We start from the raw sequence: 17,469 nt of genomic DNA, 5'->3' as shown, positions 1-17,469 counted from the left end.
GGATTTGCAGGAGATTTTCATGCAGCTATAAAAAAATACATGTATTAAAAACTGTGATCCAGTGCAGGGTTCAGCAAACTTTTGCTATACAGACCAGATAGTAAGTATTTCAGAGTTTATGGATCCTTTGAAATCTTGGTTATATATCCTCTTTTGTTATGTTTCTTTGTAACATCGATTCCTAGTCATGGGCTATAAAGTCTGAAGGTTGGGTTTGGCCCTTCGGCCATCTGGCTTTATGTGCGATTGGGTCATTTTGCTTGTCTGTTTAATTGGTACTCCAGTTAGACTAGAACTGGGAAGAACATTCTGTTGTAGTTTGACAGTGATGTTTTTGTATGCACTGAAGTATGCCTGTTTGTGACATTATAGTCAGAACTGCCACATGATTGGTGGGATATTTCCCACGGTCTAGAGAATGCATCAGGCATTTGACAGTTTAAGTAGAATATTGCTAATCATGAAAGTAGTATCCAGGGAGTTCATACTGGGTTTCTTGCCTTTTGATGATAAAGGATTGCACCACTTCTTTGACATAGTTTATCTTCACACTCCTCTTTTAAAGTAGGTTGAATGAAAACTCTCCAGATGAGACAAAGTAAATTTTGGCTTGAGCCTGGATTTTGTAATCGAAATTTTGATATTTTTAAAACAGATGATTTTTAAAACAGATGATTCCAGAAATTAAGATGCCTTCTTATGTTAAGTTTTAGTGTGAAATATGTATTAAGTAGCAAGGATAATGCATTTCATTTAAGTTTTAAAAATGCTTCTGAGTTCTTTTGAGATTTTTTTTCTGTTTGTACTTCACTTACCCTCAGCCACATGATGGTGAGCAATCAATAACAATTCTACCTTGAAGTGGAATCTGTTTGATTCTAAGAGATACATTTTCAAAAGAAATTGACTTTAGCTGAAGCGATTGTGTCCATTAAGTTGTGCCAGTGGCATGCCTAATTGGGTCTTTGTGCCTGACTTATCAGTCCAAACAGCCGGCGGGAGAGGAGGCCTAGTATGGGATGCACTTTTCATCCTTAAGATGGTGTGGAACTTCTGTTGGTTACTTCTGGGTTCAGTTGCTCTCCTTCAGTAAGGCCAGGGATTGTCTTATTACTTTGTTGATTTTTGGTCATATATTCAGAAATTGCATGAAATGAAATTTACTAGATAGCTTTGAAATTTTTAAAAAGGTTTATTTTCATATACTTAAAAGGTAGAGCAACAGATGGTGAGGAGGCAGGGGGAGAGATGTATCTTCTATCCACCGCTTCACTCCTCCAAATGCCTGTAATAGCCAGGATTGGGCCCTGCCAAAGCCAAGAGGCTGGAGTTCCATCCGGGCCCCCCACATGGGTGGCAGAGACTCAGCACTTCAGCTGTCTGCTGCCTTCCAAGATGCAGAGAGTAGAGTAATTGGTACTCAAACCAGGGATGGGATGTGGGCATTGCAAGTGGGGGCTTAATCTGCTATACTACAACACCATCTCCCGAAAAAAATTTTTTTTAAGATTTATTTATTTATTTATTTGAAAGTCAGAGTTACACAGAGAGAGAAGGAGAGGGAGAGGTAGAGGTAGAGGGGGAAAGAGAGAGAAGGAGGGAAGGAGGGAGGGAGGTCGGTCTTCCATCCACTGGTTCATTCCCCAAATGGCCGAAATTGCTGGAGTTGTGCTGATCCGAAGCCAGGAGCCAGGAGCTGCCTCCAGGTTTTCCCATGCCGGTGCAAGGGCCCAAGGACTTGGTCCATCTTCTACTGCTTTCCCAGGCCACAGCAGAGAGCTGGATTGGAAGAGGAGCAGCCGGGACTTGAACTGGCGCCCATATAGGATGCCAGCCCCGCAGACACCTAAAATTTTTTTAAAGTTAAAATATCACTTAAGTTTTATAGAGCAATATATCTCATCTGCCAGAAGTGTGGTTTTATATTCACTGAACATTTGGTTGTCTATTATTCTAGCATTCCTCAAAAGGTTAGAAATTATGTAAGTTTTACTTCAGTTTTTTGATTTTAAATTGTGACTCGCAACAATGGAAGAAGTTTTTTTTCTTATTAAGAAATAACAATTATAAGCTATACTTTAGGTATTACCATGTTATTAAATTATTAAAAATGCATAATAGAATACCTAAGGGAGACTACTAATGAAATTTTAGTTTTTGGTTTATTAATCTTTCAGGAAAATCAGATATTAGCAGCAGTAACTTCTAGAAAGTCTGTTATGTCTGCGTCTTGAACATATAGTGAACCTTCTATGGGAGGAGCTGTATTTTTTTTTTAAATTTCTACACCTGTTTCTGTTGATTTTTAAATTTTATATATTTATTTATTTATTTATTTGAAAGGTCTACAAAGAGAGAGGAAGAGACATACACACACAGATTTTCTACCTATTGGTTCATTCCCCAGATTCCCTCTGTGGCTAGGACTTAACCAGGAGCCAGGAGCTTCATCTGGGTCTCCTACAGGGGTGCAGAGGCCCAAGGACTTGGGCTGTCTTCTGCTGCTTTTCCTAGGCCATTAGCGGGGAGCTGGATCAGAAGTGGAGTATTGGGGATACGAACCAGTGCCCATATGGGATGCTGGCACCACAGCTGCAGCATTACCTGCTACCCCACAATGCCGGACCTGAAAAGCTATAGTTCTTGAATTTTCTAGTGCCTCTCCCTCAGGAGTTTTGTTGTAAGGATCTCTTGTTGCATTAAAACTATGGGGTTAATTTTTTTTCACGCCTGCTAAGTTGTGACCAAGTGTTTTGGAATGATGCCTTCTAAGCTAGGGGTAATAACCAAACTCTAATATGTTGTCTACAATATTTGAGAGGTATATTACAGAATTTTAAGAATTTGTTGGAGAATAATGTGGAGTAGTTGAAATGGGAATGTGGTGCCTGGAAATAATCAAATTATTGTGAAAATGTTTAGCTAGTTCAATGAACAAAATTTACCAAGATTTCTAATAAATATTAGTTTCTAGGCTAGTCACTGCTGATTCTAAGGCTATTAAGGTATGTTTCCTTTGTAATCTAGTGGAGACAGACCCATGACGATAGGCGTGTAATAGAAGTGGAATGCATGGGGACCCCACAGGGGAGGCGCCTAGCCCCGATTAGTTGGAAGAAGCAGGATGGTCAAGTTGGGAAGGAAGTCATGTCTGCTTTTGGGAACAGATGGGATTTGTGCTGAATTTTGAGGGAAAAAAAAAAATCTCACTTCTAGGATTAGATTTGTCAAAGTAAGAAGTAAGGCAAAAGTATTCTGTTATAAGAAACAGGATAATAAAGAGCATAGAAGTTTTAGGGGCTGGCGTGGTGATGTATTGGGTAAAAGCTGCAGTCTGCAACGCTGGCATCCCATATGGGCTCCACTTTGATCCTTCTCTCTGCTATGGCCTGGGAAAACAAATGGAAGATGGTCTAAGTCCTTGGGCCTCTGCATCCATGTGGGTGACTGAGAAGAAGCTCCTGACTCCTAACTTCAGACCGGCCCAGCTCTGGCCATTGAGGCCATTTGGGGAGTGAACCAGCAGATGGAAGACTACCACTCTCTCTGTCCTATCTCTCTGTAATTCTGCTTTTCAAATAAATGAATATTTAAAAAAAAATTCAGGAAAGCTGCAAATCAGTTATTACAGCTGCACAGCAGGGTGCTTTTGTGGTGGTGTGCAAGATAGGAGGGAACGAGGGCTGTTTAAAGCTAACCCTCAGAGCTGTGGCAAGCCACTTCTGCTCAGACTTGGCGTTTCACCAGGATCGTCTGATGGTGGTGTGACGAGTAGATTTGAGGCAAGAAGTCGGGTTCAAAGTTTGTTGCAGCCATTTAAATTCACGGTGTGGAGATGCAGATGAGTTAGGAACTAGTCAGGCCTGGTGATTACATGACGAGGAAATGTGAGTCAGCCAGAGCGGCAGAGTTCAGGGTGGCTTGGTTTCTGGTCTGGACACCAGGGTGGGTGGTAGCACCATTCTTGTGTTGCACAGTGCTTAGGAGGATTGGTTTGAGGGTCATGCTGGGAGGTCAGATGGTGATTCAGGTTCGCTTAGAGTGGGTTTGGAGAGCAGGCATTAAAGGCATCTGCCTGATGGTTGGTTTAAACCTGGGTCGAGAGGTTCACAAGAGGGCAGCCTCACCAGGGAGGGTAACAAGGAGGTAGCTGGAGCTGTAGTCTGTGGTCGATCTCTCCTGGAGAGGGAGGAAGAAAATTACAAGAGTACATCTTTATGGAAGTCAGTGAAAGAGGGAGTTTAAAGAAAAGAGTTGTTGGGGGGAAAAAGGATGAAATCAATTTAACCACAAAGAGAGAAAGAATGCACTATATCTTCTCTCTGAGGAAGATTTTCTTTTAATCTAAATGGAAGGTAGACAACAGAGAAACACAGGCAGATCTTTTTCCATGTCTTTTGTCCTCAAATGCACAACAGATAAAGCTGTGCCAGGCTGAAGCCTGGGACCTGGAACTGGGTCTCCCATGGTGGGGGGCAGTCACCCAAGTGCTTGAACCATCATTGTTGTCTTCCTGGGTCTGTATTATCCGGAGTCAATTGTTAGGTGCAATCCAGGGTCAGATGTGGGTATCCCAAGTGGTGTCTCTAACTACTACATAGCAGCCAAATACCTATCCCTAAAATGCTTTTAGAAAGTGCTTTTAGTCCCTCCTAGGATTTATATTACTTTCTTTATATACTACATACAAAAGGAGATCTCAAAAGAAAGTTCAGGACTGCACCGTGGCTCACTAGGCAAATCCTCTGCCTGCGGTGCCGGTACTCTGGGTTCTAGTCCCATTCGGGGCGCCGGATTCTGTCCCGGTTGCTCCTCTTCCAGTCCAGCTCTCTGCTGTGGCCCAGGAAAGCAGTAGATGATGGCCCAGGTGCTTGGGCCTTGCATCTGCATGAGAGACCAGGAGGAAGCACCTGGCTCCTGGCTTCGGATCGGTGCAGCGCGCCGGCCGTGGCGGCCATTTGGGGGGTGAGCCAACGGAAAGAAGACCTTTCTCTCTGTCTCTCTCTCTCTCTCTCTCACTGTCAAACTCTGCCTGTCAAAAAAAAAAAAAGCCTTTTCTGTAAATGGATGTATAGATTTTGAAGCCATTTAGTTTTTTCACCTGTATTTTTTAAACTTTGAAAGATAATGTAGAAAATGTTCCCCTTATTTCTTTTCATGTTCTCAGTACCATTTCAGAATGGCAAAGAACTGTCACTTAGTTTAAATCTTCCTTTACTTCATATTCCTTTACTATGCAAACTAATCTAGGAGCTGGCACTGCGGTGCATCCAGTTAAGTGGAGCACCACCCTGAGTCCTGCCTGCTCTGCTTTCAATCCGGCTCCCTTCTAACGTGCCTGCGAAAGCAGTGGAAGATGGCCCAAGTGCTTGGGCTCCCAACTACCAGTTTGGAGTTTCCCCGCCCTTGGCTTAAGCTGGCCCTGCCCTGGCTGTTTGCAGCCACTTGGGGAGTGAACCAGCCGATGGAAGATAATCTGTCCCTCTATCTCTCCCTCTCTCTCTGATGCTTTGTCTTTCAAATCAGTCAGTAAATAAGTTTTTAAAAAATCTTGGTTCTCTGTGTTTCTTTCACACACTTACATTCTCTTCTCATGTGCGCACATGGAAGTGTGAGTGAGTGCAACAACTGTTGTCTAGTAGTGTGAGCCTCACCTGCTCCATCCACAGTGGCTGCATGACATCTGCCTACATTGTGGATACTGTTCATTAGCATTAAGAAACAGAAATTTTGTGGCTGGAATCTTCTGCTAGGATCCAGCTGGGAAGCAATCTATTTAAAGTCCATTGGCCTGGTTCCAGGTGACTTTAAGATCTAAATTGTCTCTATAATGTGTTCAAACAGACTTAATTAATTAGTACATAATATTTTATTAATTGATCTTTTTTTTTTAAAGCTCAAGCATTTTTGTGTGTTTTCTTTGACACAATTATGTATGAAACTTTATGTGACTTGTGGGAGTTTATTCACTTAAAACATTCGTCTCCAACTTGTATGAAAGACAGTAGATAGTATATAGGCTTTATTTTTTGATTTAACAGAGTAGAAATGATAAGTTTAAATTCTTGCTGTGTTCACGCTTGATTTATTTTGTTTGACGCTTCTAGTTTTATGTTTTTGATATAAAGTATTCAAACTAGTTTTCTACTTCTGATGTAGGTTCAACCTAAAAGTGCAGTTGCAAATTCTAGCAAGCTTCATGCTCACTGGAGTTTCTGGAGGGGCAAAGTATGCTCAGGATGGACAACTTTTCGGTCGTTTTAAGCTTACTGAAACACTTTCTGAAGATACTTTGGCTGGACGACTGGTGATGACCAAAGTCAATGCCGTTTACTTATTGCCAGTCCCTGATGAGAAGTTAGTACAGACCCAGGGAACCAAAGAGAAGGTTTTTGAAGCTACTATTGAAGAAAAAACAAAGGAATATATATTTCTGAGGCTATCCAGGGAATGCTGTGAAGAACTTCATCTCCGGCCTGACTGTGACACACAGGTATACCTTGGTGAATATTATTCATTCATAGTAAATTGGTACAGTGTCATAGGGCTGGTTGTCACTGAAGGCATGGTATTTTATACATGTTCTGTTGATTTTTTTTAAAAAAAGTATTCTTCATAGGAATGGTTCACAGAACTTTTGTTTAGAGATTAATATACAAATACTTTAGCTTATTAATATGTAAAATGAAGTTAATAGTATTTACATCCTTGGCATTATTAAATGAGATGATCTATGTAAATTACTTATTCCAGTGCTAAATAAACAAAGAAATATCTGTAATAATTATTATTAGAATATGATTACTCTTTTAGAAAGAAGCTATAAAATTGTAAAGGCAAGTGTTTATCTTTACAAAGTATTTTAGTGAACTGCCAGCATTAGTGTTTGCTTTAATCCTTTTTTTTTTTGTTTTAAATGAATTTTGTGTTACAGGTTGAACTTCAGTTTCAGTTAAATCGATTGCCTCTCTGTGAAATGCATTATGCACTAGACAGGATCAAGGACAATGGGGTTTTGTTTCCAGACATCAGTATGACTCCTACGATACCGTGGAGTCCCAACAGGTAAAGAAAGGAGATATCTTATTGAAGGAAGTCATGTTGATCTTAACGTTGACTCTGCATCAAGTAATGAAGCATGCTTTTATAAAGGGGACATCTGAGTAGTTAAGAAAGGAGAGGAAGACGGCCCTCAGAGTGAAGCTTCTGAGGTTCATCACGTGATTTCTTTTGTTTTCCTGAGTCTGAGTGAGTTTGGTTGCTTCTCTCAACAGCTCTAATTTGACAGGATGCCAAGCAAGTTAGGGATGTTTCCAAGTAGAAGTTGAATGAGAAAATTAGGGCCTCTCTAAAGTGGTGCAAATAGTTTATTTAAAATAATTTTGAATATAAAGACATTTCTATAATTTATCAAAATGGAACAAGATGGTAGAGGCTGCTACTTCAGAAAGTGCTCCTAACTTGATGGTTTCAAGAATATTGTTCTGCTTGAATTCTCTTTGATACATCTTTATATCAATTAAATAACATGCTTCTATTTTGTTTCAAGGATAGACAGAAGTGGTAGCTGTATGACTGCATTTTTTCTTTCCATCTTTTTCACTGGATTTTATCCCCTTGGCCCCTGCCCGCAGTTGTCTCATGACATCTTTTTGTTTTGTTTTGTTTTTAAATCTCAGTGACTCCACACAGTGGAAATGTATCATTTGTATCAATCCAATCACAGTAGGGTGTCCTTCATCCCTGACTGATAGAGACTTTGGTATCTTCAGTATGTGGTTTCCAAGGTCACCCTGAGTGCTGACATCCAGAGATGCCCATAGAGGATGAATGAGCACGGTGTCATGTGGGGCATTTTTATGGGCTAGGCCTCCAAGTGGTGTATATCACTTCCCGTCACATTCCATTTTTGTGATCCTAAAAACAGAACAAACCAAAATATGCTTTGCAACACAAAAGCCCAATCATTTCTGCCTTGTTTCCACTTACCCTTGCTGCTCTGTCCTGTTACTGCCTTAAAAGTGAATAATCTGCCTATTTCCAGTGTTTTTCTTTACTCATTGTGTAATCTCTATTTTTCACTTGCTCATTCTCCTGAGAGTAATCAGCGATCTCCCGATTGTAAAAGCCCCGTGACGTCTCCTCAGCTCTCATTTGATTTGGCTTCTAGGTATCTCTTTCCTTCTTTCTGCTTTTAGAGACAGTGCCTCACTTAGACCTGACTGTTTCGGGAGCCTTCGAGTGGGTCTTGTGTCCTGCTGACTGTGTCCTTGTTCTGTGGACCAAGCCACAGATCTCTCCCAAAGTTAGTGTCCTACGACAGTGATGTCATTTCAGTGCTCCCCGGTCTTTGCAGGCTCCTTCTCCATACGGAGGTAGTGGTGACTCGCCTTACACAAACAAGCCCTTGTGGTCTGGTCTTGTACTCTTAGAGAGTTTTTACCTTTTCCTACCTGACACTCGCAGCCTCCGTCTGCATCCCTAGGCTCCAGCCAAATTAGCTACCTTGAAGTTTGTTTAATTTTCCCCTACATATTTGCCTCCTTATCTTTTTCTTATTTTGTTTTTTAAAGGTTTATTTGTTTATTTGAAAGGCAGAGTTACAGAGAAACACAGAGAGAGATCTACCATCTACTGGTTCACTCTCCAGATGGCCGCAACGGCCAGGGCTAGGCTGAACCGAAGCAAGGAGCCAGAAGCTTCATCTGGGTCTACCACATGGGTGGCAGGGTCCTAAACTCTTGAGCCATCTTCTGTTCCTTTTCCCAGGCCATTAGCAGGGAGGTGGACTGGAATGGAGCAGCCAGGACTTGAACAGGTGCTCATATGGGATGCCTGTGGCAGCTTAACCTGCTGTGCCACAACACAGGCCCCTTTCTTATTAAAAACAACAACAGCAACAGCAACAAACTTTTAAAAATTGTGATGAAATCCACCTAACATAAAGTTTACTCACTATCTTAAAGTGTTTTAAATATGCAGTTCAGTAGTATTAAATATAGTAAAGTTGAAGGGCTTTACGTTCTTTATAACCAATCTCCAGAACTTTTTCATCTTGCCAGACTGACACTGAAGTCAAAGGCTGCTCTACTTATGTAACTTAAATAGTAACTAAGGGTGGGCATTTGGCACAGCAGTGTCGTATAGATGTCCATGTCAGAGGGCTTGGTTTGAGCCCTGGCTCCACTTCCAGCTCCAGCTTTCTGTGCATGCTGGGTGTTGGGCCCCTGACACCCAACCAGGAGACCTGGATTCAGTTCTGGGCTCCTGGCTTTGACCTGACCCAGCCTTGGCTGTTGTAGGCACTTGGAGAGTGAATCAGTGGATGGAAGATCTCTGTGTCTCTCACTGTCATCTCTCTCATCTCTCTTTCAAATACAATAAATAAATACATTTTTTAAAGTTAAAAGAGATGTATGTCTAGGGATATTCTGAAAAACCATAAGCCATTTAAAGTCTTTCGGAATGAGTAAAGGTAGGTAAATGAACTTGGGAAGTTGTTCTTGAGCATGAAGTCTATGAATTATGAGTGCATTATGCCAGGGGAAGCAAGGACTTTTAATTAATTTCATTCAGGGAATAAGATAATTTAAATTTAATTTTATTTGTAATAAACTTGAAGAGACTTTTTACTGTTTTAAATCGTGAATATCAGAGATGCCCCTTACCATGTCTTTTGTAAGTCTTCTGTCCCTTATTAAGCAGTGTGGTAAACACTTTGTTTTTATTTATTGACTTTCTATAAGTGTACTTTTTTCTTTTTTAAAGATGTATTTATTTATTTGAAGGGCAGAGTTACAGAGAGGCAGAGGTAGAGAGAGAGAGAGAGGTCTTCCATCTACTGGTTCACTCCCCAGAAGGCTGCAACAGCTGGAGCTGAGCCAGTCAGGAGCTTCTTCCAGGTCTCCCACGTGGATGCAGGGGCCCAAAAACTTGGGCCATCTTCTCCTGCTTTCCTAGGCCATGGCAGAGAGCTGGATCAGAAGTGGAGCATCCAGGACTCAAGCTGGTGCCCATATAGGATGCCAGCACTGCAGATGGTGGCTTTACCTGCTGTGCGACAGTGCCAGCCCCTAAATGTGCTTTTGAGATGATGGATGTTGACAGTTTCTGGTTTGTTCTGTGGCGTGTATTTACACTGAAACACTAGACAAACAGAATGAGCTGTGCATTTGTCATTAGTCTCTGAGATTTGTATTTACATATATGATCTTGTCTTACTCTTAAATTCATTAATGTCTCAAGATTTGAAAGATCGCCAGATTTGTAAAAGCTTTTTTTTTTTTAAAAAAGTGTGTACTATTATTCAATAATAATTTTTCTGAAATCCTTAGAAAATATTATAGCATTGGAAGCTGACACGATTGAACTTTCATTGCTCAGTTATTTTTCTAAGCGGTATCGCATATCTTTCCTAATTTGGTCTTTAACCATCTGATGTAAGTATCTTTATCTCCTTGTACAGTAAAGAAACCAGTGGGGATAGGTATCACAGAATCCTAGTAGCTAGGTTTGAGTGCAAGTAACAGTTTACTGAGCTGTGGCTTAGACAAGTGGTTAGGCCCAGAGGCAGGTGGTCCAGACGAGTGCAGGGGCTCAGACGTGCCATTGAGGACCACGGCCGCTGTTTTCTGCCTGCCGTGTAGAGCACGCGTGTTTTCTTCTCCGTCCTCATTGCCTCGTGGCTGCTGCGGTTTATTTATCAGGCAGCTGAAGGAGGAGGGGAATGAGCTGCAGGGGCTCTGTGTTTAGTTTTTTAAAAATTAAAACTCATGAGGGTGTTTGTGTTTTATTAGATACAGAAGCCCTTTTCCTGCATCTAATTGACTGCAATTGGGTCTCCATCACAGAGGGGTAGGAAATGGAGTTTACCAGCTGGTGAGGCTCAGTAGTAGAGGAAGGCAGAGCAGAAAGGTGCTGTGATTGGCTTAGGGCAGCCATTCCACAGTGTCTGCCACGCCGATTAGGTGTGGGTTTACTGATCACCGAAAGCCGGGCCGGCACTCACAGGAGAAGGAACGTTGCTGGACCTGGGCAGAATTGGAAGTGGACCACCTGGTCCATGCCGAGGGACTCTGAAGGAAAATACTTGCGATTGAGAAAACAGCTTTCTAGGGTGTTAGTGTCACTGCACATAGCTCTTTTTTGTTTTTAAATCTAAAATCTTTTTAATTTCAGAAAAATAAGTAATGGCATATTTCTATGGTCCAAGTTTGTCTCCTAAGATTCTTAAGGAGAATTTTGTTGGTTTGAGATTATGTCATAATATAACATTAATTATAATTCTTTTTTAAAAACCACTGTTCAGATTTTCCATAAGTAACAAGCTGCTGATGTAAATGGAGTAGCATCACACAAAGAGGATTTTCCTGTCTGCACGCACTTTTGCACGCACTTTGATTGCAAATTTTCTGAGCATCTCTTTATACTCCCTTTCTGTTTTGGTTCACATCTGTCTCATTTTTCCCATACTTGTTGTAGAATTTAGTATTTTAATTGTAGTTGTGAGAAAGACTGCTGTTGATTCTCCACTTAGTTTGATCTGTTTCAGCATCTGCTGTCCATCTAAACCTTCAGAACTTAGCCAAGGCATTAGAAGGGCCACTATTTGTTTGAAAGGCAAAATGACAGAGAGAGAAAGAGATCTTCCTTCTGCTGGTTTACTACTCATATGGCCCTGGAACAACAAGGTCTGGGCCAGGCCAAACTTGGGAGCCAGGAACTCCATCTTGGTCTTCCATGTGTGTAGCAGAGAACCAAATACTTGGGCCATCTTCTGCTGCCTTCTCCAGTGCATTAGCAGGAAGCTGGATAGGAAGTGGAGCAGCCACTTGAACTGGCATTTGGATGCCAGTATCACAGTGCTCCTTAACCTATTAGGCCACATCACCAGCCCCCTGACCATACTGAAAACAAATAAACTAAAAACTTCTATTTTCAAAACTAAGGTCCTTTAAAATTTTATGTTTCTTTGTTTTTCAAACTTCTTTTTTAAAATTTACTTGAAAGAGTTACAGAGTGAGAGACAGAGAGAGATCTTTCATCCGCAGGTACACCCCCAGTTGGCTGCAGTAGCCAACGGTGGGCCAGGCAGAAACTGGGAGCCAGGAGCTTCATTAAGGTCTCTCATGTGAGTGCAGAGGCTCAGGCACTTGGGCCGTCTTTCACTTCTTTTCCCAGGCCATTAACAGGGAGCTAGATCAGAAGTGGAGCAGCTGGAGCCAGAACTGGCGCCCATATGGGATGCCATTGACCTAGGCAGTGACTTTACCCACTAAGCTACGGTGCTCGTCCCCAAACTTTGATATTTCTTAACTAGGAACGTACAGGCTTTTTTCTTTTTCCCTTTGTTTTAAGCCTTACTAAGAGGCTTTCAATGGATTATCATTTGAAATTCAGTTAGTTTTTCTACTGCATTTTATTTGCTATGTGAAGAAACTACTACTTATTACCAGAAAAGTTTTCTGATGCTTTTTTTGTAACAGAGAGAAATTACATTTTTGAAACAATGCCATTACTTCTGATAGATTGGATATCAACAAACTAGAAGTGTGTGATTTCTTTAAGCTAGTTTGCCAATCTTTTTGCACTTGGAATAGGACAAGTAAACTAATTTTTGATTTACATGGTAAACCACCATGTGCTGACTCTGTTAATTTTCTAAAATGTAGTTTTAGAATAAGTATTAGTTCTTATAGATGTGATGTTATTTTAGTAGTTTTAGATGGTTCAGTGAAATTCAGGGTACTTTTGTATCATGTCTGTTCATTAATGAGATGCACATATTTAAAAAAGCTTAAATTCTTATTTTCCATAGACAGTGGGATGAACAGTTGGACCCTCGACTAAATGCAAAGCAGAAAGAGGCTGTTCTGGCCATTACCACTCCACTTTCAATACAGCTGCCACCTGTTCTAATCATCGGACCCTACGGGACAGGCAAAACCTTCACTCTCGCTCAGGCCGTCAAGCACATACTGCAGCAGCAGGAGACTAGGTGAGAGGCTGGGGTGTGCTCAGAATTCACCAGCAGGTGCTACCCGGTTCCTGTTTTAAATACAAAATGAGGGCTAGGCAAGACAATATTTACTTAGCTTTTAAAATTAATCAAAAAAGAAAAAAAACTAAACCCCAAAGCACTAAAATTTTAATTCTTCTAAAACATACTGTGTTTCAAAATTGGCAGGGTAGACAATGATAGTTTTTAAACAGCATTTGAAACTTAAAGTCTGTGATATGTCTTAAAGCCAAAAGAGTTGGGTTTAACAAATATGTTTTTATATGATGAATTTAAAAATAATTTTTGGAGAACTTCCTTTATAGCTTAAAGAGTAATGTAATTTCCTAAAGACATCATCGAATAATGTTAGAGATTACTGAGAAGGTTGAGGGAAATGTGTATTAAGATGGCCACTGCTTTTTTTTTTTTGGTGTTGTACTGCTTGAATAGTTTTGTGTTTTATCATTCTTTTTATTTGCACCATTTATTTCAGCAGGATTCTCATTTGCACCCATTCTAATAGTGCTGCTGATCTCTACATAAAGGATTATTTACATCCATATGTAGAAGCAGGCAATCCCCAGGCAAGACCTCTCAGGTATTTCTTCAAGGCTTATTATGTATCTGTGTCATACTTTATTATTCTTAAGAAAAGGTGTCTATAAAGATGTTAGTAACTTTGGAAATACCAAAATTTTTCACTGTGCATTGGCATTTAGAGGTTATGTCGTTTGAAGACATCATTTAAATTAAGGAAATACGTAAAAATCTTTGATCATTCATTTCTTAAACATTAAGTGAAGAGAAAGACATCCTTTTTTAAGTTTTGTGTGTGAAAATGTTGTTAGAACCTGAGTAGATTTTGGTATGTACCTCTAGAAGCTAGTATGATAAAATAATAGGAATATGATGAATTTAAATGAAATAATTAAGATTTCCGTACATTTGGCGTGGCAGCGTAGTCATGTGGTGATGGTTCTGTCTGGAGACAGAAGCTTGACTGTGATCATGCAGGTGTTTTCATGGACTGCACATCAGAGAAGCGTGAAACGTGAAGTGACTGCTGTGACCAGACAGAATGAGCATTAACTTTTGGCTACCATTTGAGAGACATAGCGTCAAAGAAAATTTTAGGTTGACACAGAAAAGTGTTTTTTGAGTATATATGTACATGAAACATTGAAATACAGAAGTGTGGGGGAATACAGATCCCTTTCTTCAGAAAACAATAAAGACTCATTAAATGGCTTTATATTATGCCATTTGCTTTCATTGTTATATGAATTAATGTTTAGTTTTGTCATTTTACAAACTGATATGTCATACCCTAGATTGTTCGAGAATAATTATTGCTAACAAATTAATTTCTAACCACACTTTTGAACCACGATTCACTAACTTTTTAGCCCAAGCATAGAACAATGAAATTACGCTATTTAATTATTTTGTAACTATAAACAAAGCCATTTTTTTAAGATTCCATTAGAAAGAAAACAACAGAGAGAACAGTACCTGTGGCCTGTTAACACAGCTTTTCATGTCATACTTTGTTTTCACTCTGGAAGACAAAACAATAATAATTATTTCAAGTAGGGTCTTTTTTTATTTAGTAAAATATCACAGATATACAATCAGCATAAATAAAAATGTATTTATTGAATGATAAATTTATCAATAGCCAGTTTGCTTCTGATTCTAGTCTTTAGTCCTTTTTTTTTTTTTTTTTTTTAAAGATTTGTTTCATTTATTTGAAAGGCCAAGTTAGAGAGAATTGGGAGTGGGACAGAGAGAGAGAGCGAGAGAGAGAGAGGTCTTCCATCTGCTGATTCATTTCGCAAATGGCCACAACAGCAAGGGCTGGGTCAGGCTAGTGCCAGGAGTCAGGAGCTTCTATCCCATCTCCCATGTGGATGCAGGGACCCAAGTACTTGGGCCATCTTCTGCTGCTTTCCCAGGCACATTAGCCGGGAGCTGGATCAGAAATGTAGCAGCTGGGACTTGAACCAGTACCTGCATGGAATGCTGGCATAGTAGATGGTGATTTCACCTGCTTTGCCATAGCGCCAGCCCCAAGATTCTAGTCTTTTAAAGCTCCTGAGTGAAAATTGAATAGGTAGCATTTGCTGTGAGTATTCTTATTTTAAGAGATAAGCTGTTTTGTTTGTTCTTACTGTTGGTAGCGGGTTTGTGTGTGTGTATGTGTGTGTGTGTGTGGCAAACAAGATGGTTTCAGTTGTTACGGTATACATGGCTTGGAAACGGTATAGACCCCTCAAATCTTGGGCAATTTAGCTTGGGTCATTTGACATTTAGGATTGTGGAGCTGTTGATGAACATTAAAATCTTTGATTTTGCTCGGTGATATTTAGTTTTCTCTATGTAAACTACTTTTTGAACATTATCATCCCAACATGTAGTGCATCTAAATATATAGAATAAGATGCTATATTCCAGTAGGGTGTGTATATGCTTGGGGAGGCCCAGAAACTTGCCCTCTAACAGAAAAATCCCCCCTCTCTAGAGTGATTCAGTCCAAGATGGAAAAATACTTTACTATATGCAAATGCAGGTGTCATGTTATTTCAGTTAGTAGATGGAATAAGAAAAAAAAGGTGAACTTCCTCAAATATTTTCTTTGTATGACCTTACTTTTCATCATTTGGAAAAGGTTACTTTTCACCTTTTTTGGAAAAGGTTCGCTTGCAAATGTATTTCTTAGCAGGATGAAGGTACTGAATTGTTAGAATTTATTAGCACCATCTATTAGTATATTAACATTAATTTGTAATTTTCCTAATGGATAACAGATGTGATCATGGTGCTGTTGGAGCTCAGCTTTGTCTGACTCTTCCCAGGATGCAGCAGGAACACAAGAGGGCACTGTGTGTCTGCACTTGGCTGTGAGCACAGTGCGGGGTACAGTGAGGAGGACTCTGCTGTTTCCCAGCACTGTGCGGTCCAGACCAGGCCCTGAAAAGCGTTATGGTGTGAAAACTGTCACAAACTTTGTACAGTAAATGTTTGTGGTTACAATTTATAAAATTCTGTTAGCTGCCAGGAGTTTTAAACTGAGCTTTAAATATTTGGGGATAAGAGGTTTTAGCAGCCATTTAAGGTTGATTTTCAGTTTTCACTTCTTCATTAGAATTGCAAGATTTAAAAATGAAATAGAAGGAAAACCAGTTTTTGTGTGTGGTTGTGAGGCTCAGTATCGGGTTCTAGCGAAGCTGACAGTAGATTGGGACATTGTGGAGAAAGTGTGCGTGGACTGCTTTCTGGGCAAACTGAAAATTTTATTATTTTATGTAGGTCCTTAAAGAAACAGATTTCCCTCTGGGATGAAGCCTTTCTGATCCTTAGAATCTGGAGTAATAACATTTGGGGAGGGAGTTGATTATTTCATATGAATTCAATACGTAAAGAAAACAGTGATAAATAATCACATATAATCAGACTGTCTCTTGTTTTAAGAATCATTGTAATTTGCCCAGTTCCTTTGTAGAAAATCGGTAAATGACTTAAGCAGTGTCCTTATAAACTTGAGAGTATCATTTGTCACCATCAGTTCTCTGACTTTGAAGGATGTTAGGCGTGTGTGTGTGTGTGTGTGTTCTTTAGAGATTCATGAATTTATTTATTTGAAAGGCAAAGTGGTAGAGAAGGAGAAGACAGAGAGATCGATCTTCCATTTACTGCTTAATTCCCGAAGTGCTCACAACAACCAGGGCTGGGCCGGGCTGAAGCCAGGAGCCAGGAACTCAGGGACTCAGAACTTGAGCCATCATCTGCTGCTTCTCAGGCACATTAGTCGGGAGCTGGATCAGAAAAGTGCTCCAATAGATGGGCTGTGGACACCCCAAGCTTAACCCGTTATGCCACAATACCAGCCTCCAGATGCCTAGGGGTGTGTGTGTGTGTGTGTGTAAGTGTTTTAAGATTTATTTATTTAAAAAGCAGAGTTGGCGGGGTTGGGGGAGTCGCAGGGAGGGAGAGAAGGAAAGGGAGGTCTTCCATCTGCTGGTTCACTCCCCAAATAAGCGCATTACCAGGGAGCTAATATGGTAGTGGGGCAGCAGGGCTCCAGCTGGCACTGGTATGAGATGCCAGTGTCACAGGAGGCAGTTTAACCCACTACACCATAATCCCACCTAGATGCATTTTATTTTATTTTTATCTATTTATTTTTCTAAAGATTTATTTATTTATTTAAAAGGCAGAGTTATAGAGAGGCAGAGAGAGAGAGAGAGAGGTCTTCATCTGCTGGTTCGCTCCCCAGATGGCTGCGATGGCTGGAGCTACGCTGATTTGAAGCCAGAAGCCAGGAGCCTCTTCCTCATCTCCCACATGGGCGCAGAAGCTCGAGGACTTGGGCCATCTCCTACTGCTCTCCCAGGCCATAGCAGAGAACTAGACTGGAAATGGAGCAGCTGGGACTCCAACCAGCGCCCATATGGGATGCCAGCACTGCA

General features: G+C 40.5%; 1 protein-coding gene across 2 annotated transcripts in view; it reads left to right on the top strand.

Annotated features, from left to right (window-relative positions):
- Positions 1-17,469, top strand: part of HELZ (helicase with zinc finger) — a 176,096-nt gene that overhangs the window by 71,560 nt on the left and 87,067 nt on the right. The window contains exons 14-17 of one of the 2 annotated variants that reach the window (XM_062215686.1): positions 6,160-6,493; positions 6,935-7,065; positions 12,818-12,997; positions 13,494-13,598. In XM_062215686.1, coding sequence (XP_062071670.1) covers positions 6,160-6,493; positions 6,935-7,065; positions 12,818-12,997; positions 13,494-13,598 — 750 coding nt within the window. The remainder of the gene's footprint in view (positions 1-6,159; positions 6,494-6,934; positions 7,066-12,817; positions 12,998-13,493; positions 13,599-17,469) is intronic. The other variant, XM_062215687.1, reaches the window with a different exon arrangement.

The sequence above is a fragment of the Lepus europaeus genome, chromosome 18 (genome assembly GCF_033115175.1).
Source record: "Lepus europaeus isolate LE1 chromosome 18, mLepTim1.pri, whole genome shotgun sequence".
Lineage (NCBI taxonomy): Eukaryota > Metazoa > Chordata > Mammalia > Lagomorpha > Leporidae > Lepus > Lepus europaeus.
This window is presented reverse-complemented; position numbering and strand designations above follow the sequence as displayed.